At 46.2% G+C, this 6042-nt stretch overlaps 1 protein-coding gene across 3 annotated transcripts in view; it reads left to right on the top strand.

The window, feature by feature from the left end:
* The first annotated feature begins 3293 nt into the window (after positions 1-3293).
* The window catches only part of CUNH16orf96 (chromosome unknown C16orf96 homolog), a 50877-nt gene continuing 48128 nt past the window's right edge, over positions 3294-6042 (top strand). For all 3 annotated transcript variants that reach the window (XM_023711328.1, XM_023711327.1, XM_023711326.1), the window contains exon 1: positions 3294-3713. In XM_023711328.1, coding sequence (XP_023567096.1) covers positions 3294-3713 — 420 coding nt within the window. The remainder of the gene's footprint in view (positions 3714-6042) is intronic.

Raw genomic sequence — 6042 nt, 5'->3', positions numbered from 1 at the left:
TTTAGAGGAGTTTATTTTTCACCTTTTTCAACTTGTAGAGGCCTTTGGCATACTTGGTTTGTGGCCCCTTCCTCCATAGCCAGTGTCAAATTTCTTTCTCTCCTTCCATAGTCACCTTTCTTTTCCATTTCCCCACTGTTTTACACATTGTTGCAGCAATAATGGGCCCACCTGAATAATCCAACACTTTTCTCAGTATCATTAACTTGCCAGGTTTGTGGCGTACACCTGTGATCCCAGAATTTGGGAGGCTAAGGCAGGGGGACTATTATGAGTTTGAGGACAGCCTGGACTACACAGTAAATTCAAGGCCAGCCTGAATAAGACCTTGTCTCAAAAAAACAAAACCAAAACAAAAAGTCTCTTGCTCAGTAAATTGATATATCCACAGGTTCCAGGTTTTATTTCATTTTATTTTATTTTCTTGTGGAATCGGGGATTGAACTCAGGCCTTTGCACTTGCCAGGGAAGTGCTTATTCTACTGAGCCATCTCCCTGGCTCCCAGGTTCTAGGTTTTATTTATTTTTATTTTTTGGCGGAACCGGGGATTGAACTCAGACCCTTGTGCTTGCCAGGGAAGCACTTATTCCATTGAGCCATATCCCCGGCCCCAGGTTCTAGGTTTTAGAACATGAACATCCTTTTTTTTTTTTTTTTTTCCGGAACCAGGGATTGAACTCAGACCCTTGCGCTTGCCAGGGAAGCGCTTATTCCACTGAGCCATCTCCCTGGCCCCTTAGAACATGAACATCTTTAGGGCTGTTATTTTGCTTGTCCTTGCCCCATCCCCTCTCTCTACCTCCATTTTCTTGGCCATCAGAAAGAGGAAATCTGCTATCTGTGTTTTGTATCAACAGTTTATTGTGGAACCAGGGATTGAACTCAGGTCCTTGCACTTGCCAGGGAAGCGCTTATTCTACTGAGCCATCTCCCCAGCCCCAACAGTTTATTATTGAGGGCTGGGGAGATGGCGCAGTAGAATAAGCGCTTCTCTGGCAGGTGCAAAGGCCTGAGTTCAATCCCCGGTTCCACCAAAACAAAACAAAACAAACAAACAAAAAACAACAAAAAACAAACCCCAAGAACAGTTCATTACTTAAAGTCCTACAGGGGAATTTTTGATTGATAACCTGGCTGTGCCATAACTTTAAAGGTAGCTGGAGAAATTTGTAACTGACACTGCCTGTTACCTAGATAGACTCCTAAAGTGGTGACTCCCTCAGATATTGCCATAGTTAAGGTACTGCGTATCCTCAAGAAGGGACAAAGAGCCATGTTACCCACTTACTGGATGTAGTTACCAGTAACCAAGAATTACTTAAAATGCTGTTGCTTGTAATTGTTTGTATGGCCTCAGACTTATCTTTCCCACGTGTTACTGAACTAGTTACAGTCCCCCTGATCTTCCCTTGCCCATCTGGAGAACATTTGCTTATGGTTTGCTGATAACATGGTCCATAGTCCTTTGTCTGCAGTTCCAAAATTAGACTGCTCAGATCACAAAAATGTTCTTCCTAAGTTTGTAGGACCAGTCCCCTCCAGCTAAGATAACCAGGAGCCCACCTAGAGTTGGACATACTTGGGTTATTGACTGATGGCCTCAGGGCAAACACCTTTACTCACCTGTTGTGGAAGGAGAGGTCTCTGGCCTCAATAGTACAAGATGACCAGATACCCAATGTGACCCTGAACAGGGATGATTGACATGATATATTAGTCCCATATACTAACTGCCCAGAGAAGACATTGTAGGCATGCAGGGTAGGGGTGGGGTGTACTGGGGAACAGAGAGAACCAACTCCATCAAGGGAAGTAGGCTGTGAAGTGACAAGGGTTAGGTGCCCTTGGTTCCTGTAAGAGGATGTGATTGGTTGGTTTCTGTATTTCCAAGGCTTAGCAGGAAGGTGAAGCCCACAAGGTGAGATCAGGTGGGTGCAGCTGGTCTTGCTGGGAGAGGAGCTAGTTGGTTTCTGGGACCTTTCCACAGTGGGGGGCATATCTGTCAAAAGCAGGGGAACTCGGGGCCCCTGTGTGGCCCAAAAATTCAACACTTTTTTTTTTTTGTATTTGGTACAGGGTCTCAGTACCCAGCTCAGACTCATAGTGATCTTCCTGTTTTCAGCCTCCCAGCACTGGTATTATAGATACCCAGTCTCGATGGCTGGCACAGCACACCTGAGGGTGGGGCCATTGCGACATGTGGTGCTAGGGATCAAACCCTGGTCCCTGCTCTTACCTAAGCAGGTGCTAGTCTGCTGAGCTATCTCACCAGCCCTAACACTTGAATCTCACTCATGGTGATACTCCTGTCTCAGCCTCCTGTTAGTTTGGAGGAGTGTCTGAGTGAGTGTAACACTTTTCCAGCTTTTTATGGGAATATTGGCCTTTCATGAGTGGAAATCTTGAGTGGGCTTATGTTATGTGATGGTGCCAAGATGCTAGCTCAGTGCCAACTGGACTTGGAGTTGTGCTCCAGCTGTGAAGCCATGCAGGCTTCCCTAGGACACTGGGACATGAGCAGGCTGCTGTTCTGTCCTCAGACTAAGCGCGACCCAACACTGGCTGGGTCCTAGCAGGCCCTTGACCCTGCAGCAGCCAGCTCATGGACATGCCCTCAAAACTACAGCAGGATTGAGACACTGCTCAGGAGAATTGGGGTCTGAGAGAGCCTTACTTTACATGAGGAGCAGAATAGGGCCTAGGGAGGGACAGAGACATGCAGGACTCAGGAGAGATGATACCCTTCTTATTTCCTTGCTTGCTATTCCACAGCTGAAGCACCATGAGGAAAGATGAGTTTGGCCATGTCCAAAACACCAGCATAGTTCTTCAAACTCTTCATAAAACCCATTCCTTCCTCACTCCAAAGAAATCTATCTTCTGTCCTCATTCTAAAGTCTTCAGGGGGCAAGCTGCCTTTGCTACTTCCCCTATGTGTTCCTTGAAAGAGCCACCAGCATTACATAATGAGAAGACATCAATGAAAAAGTTACTCATTTACTATTTAAACATTCATCAAATATTAATTGAGCACCTACTCTGACCAAGGCTTGCCCGGGAGCACCCGCCCTCTCCAGGCTCTCAGAAGCATGTCCACTTGACCATGTTCTCTGGTATCCTAGCAACCAAAAACTGATCTGTGCTCTAGCCAGGACAGAGGCCATTCCTACCTGACTCTAGGACTCACAGCTTCCCCAAAGCCTCTGAAGACCCATCTGTGCAGCTATTTAGGGCACTGAAACTACCACTTTTTCCCAAGAACTTCAGCCCCACCAACCCCCACCCCAGAAAGATGAGCTTTTCGCTCACATTCACTGAGCTGGTCAATGTTGCCATACCCCAGTGTGGGATGGTGAACTTCAAGGCCCTGCATCTTCTGCTCCATGGCATCCTGGAGCACATCCACATGGCAGATCTCAAGAAGGTGCTCTCAGGGGATGAGGACTTCCTCCAGACCTCACAGGTGGTGGTCATGCCCAGGGAAGGAGATGCCCAGCCCATCCTTAGTCCCATGAAGCGGCTCAGCAACGTCTTTGACCACGTGGTGAACCGCATTGACAAGATAGAGAACCAGCTGGCCATGCTGCAGGACCTGCCCTCCACCACCCAGCTGCTGGAGGGCAGCCAGGGGACTGCCCAACCCATGCAGGACCTGTGGCATCTGATCAAGCTGAGGAAGATGGTGGAGGGCAATGAAGAAGCCACAGCAAAGGTACATCACCAATCTGCAGAAGTCCCCATCCCCTCTACTCTGCTCCTAAGCATCCTGTCCTCTTTCCCCTTGTGATGGAATATTCCATTATTCATAATGGAATGAATTATTGAGGTCACAGCCAGACTTTAGAGTCAGGCAGAACCAAAACTCTAATCTTGCATCCTTCTCATTTATTGAGGAAAGAAGCAAACACTAAAGGCCATATATTATATGATACCATCTATGCAAAATCCCCCAAATTGGTAAATCATAGACACAGAGAGTATAATGGTGGTTTCCTTCCCTTCTGGAGGGAAGGGAGAATAAGAAGTGACTATTTAGTGAGTGTAAGGTTTCCTTTTTGGGGTTATGAAAATGTTTTGGAATTAGAAGTTATAGACATGTACTTGTCAAAATAAATGCCACTGCATTCTTCCTCTTCCTCTTCTTTCCTAGGGCTTTGTACATGCTAGGCAAGTACTGTACCCCTGAGGTACATCCCCAGCTGTATTGTTTCCTTTAAAAAAGTGTGTTATATGACTCTCACTTTAATTAAAAACATTAATTGAGGGCCAACCAATGATGAAGGTATCAAGGTAGGCATGGTAGACACAGACTAGTAGGGGGAGACAGTCAAAACAAGTGAACAAAAATTCACAAGAATCAACCATATGCACAGGAAAAGGGAGATTACTCATTTTATGGGTGAATAAACTGACACTCAAAAATTCTCATTAATTTGCTGATGGCCCAGCAGCCAGTGACAGGCAGAGCTGGAAGTTGAGCCTAGGGTCAAGAGACTTACAGGTTTTACTGTAGACTGTTACATCCCCTATCTCCCTGGTTAGTGTAAAGATAGCATTCAATAAATAGTAGGCCAGAAGGAATAAAAAAGGCAAAATAATAAGGATTATTGATGAGAATATGGAGAAATTGGAATCCTCACACACTGTTGGAAAGAATGGCAAATGGTGCTGCTGCTGCTGTAGAAAACAAAAACGCCCCAGCAATTTCTTAAAGGGTTAAATGTAGAGTCACCATATGACCCAGAAATTCCCCGTCTGGGTATGTACCCCAAAGAACTGAAAACAGGTGTCAACTCAAAACCTTCACACAGTGACCACAGCAGCACTAGTGACAATAGATAAAAGGTGGAAATAAAAGTATGCCCCCCTACAGACAGGCAAGGGCATTTATGTAAATTTTTCCCTCTGCCCCTTTTGGGCTTTGTGGCCTTGACCAAAGCAATCTCTTTGCTTCCTGATTTTTTTTTTTTTTAAATCTATAAACTGAAAATTTCAGTAACACTCAGCTGTTGTATGGGGTGGGGTGGGTGAAGGGAACTTGACACCTGGCAGGACTAAGTAAATACTCAGCAGGGAGTGAATCACTCTGCTCTTGGCAAATGGGGAACAGTAAGCTTGAGCTGAGAGGGAGGATGAGATTCCCCTGGAGAAGCTGGGCAGCAAGTCAAGAATAGCAGCCAGGTTTGGGGCTGGGTCCAGCAAGGAAACTGTCCCCTAGGTGCCAACTGCATGCACACTGGTAGCTGAATGTCCAAGGAGGGATGGCCCATGTGGGGTGGCTTCCCACCTCTAACCTCCACCATAATCTGGGACCCAGAGTGAGCTCTCGATAATTCAAAAGCCACATAATGATGAAAATTAAAGAATTGTCATCACTCAGGCATAATGGCACATCTCTGTAATCCCACAGTTGGTAGGCTGAAGCAAGAGGATTTGAAGCCACCTTGGGCAACATAGTGAGTTCAAGTCCAGCCTGAACTACAGAACTATGCAGGGAGAACCTGCCAAAAAAAAAAAAAAAAAAAAAAAAAAGTCACCAACCTGGGTAGAGTCTAGTGGAAAGTTGGTGTCTCACTCTGAGTCTGTTTCTGGGAACTCAGAGAGGGCCTTCTCATCCACATGTGGTTGGGGTCATGTCTGCAAAGTATATGGAGGACCACTGGCCAACTCAGGAGTGAAACCTGAACTAGTGAATTGCCCTGGAGGCATGCGCCCCACAGGGGCTACCAAGTCTGACTTGTGCACTGCGGAGGTGTAGGTGCTTGTAGAAGTGATTGAGAAAACACACAGCAACAGCTCTTTCCTGCAAGTGAGAAAAGATGTCCAGACTCTTAGCATTTTTCTCTATACAGCCCAACTTTATCAGGCTTCATACTCCCAATCATTTTTTTCTTTTTAGAGACAGGATCTGACTCTGTAGTGCAGGCTGACCTTGACCTTGCTTAGGTACCCAGGCTGGCCTCGAACTCTTGGCGTTCCTCTTTCCTCAGCCTCCCTAGTGCTGGGATTAGAGGCCTGCGCCATCATACTTGGCTCCTTAT

The sequence above is a fragment of the Octodon degus genome, unplaced genomic scaffold (genome assembly GCF_000260255.1).
Source record: "Octodon degus isolate 3935 unplaced genomic scaffold, OctDeg1.0 scaffold00021, whole genome shotgun sequence".
Taxonomy (NCBI): Eukaryota; Metazoa; Chordata; class Mammalia; order Rodentia; family Octodontidae; genus Octodon; species Octodon degus.
This window is presented reverse-complemented; position numbering and strand designations above follow the sequence as displayed.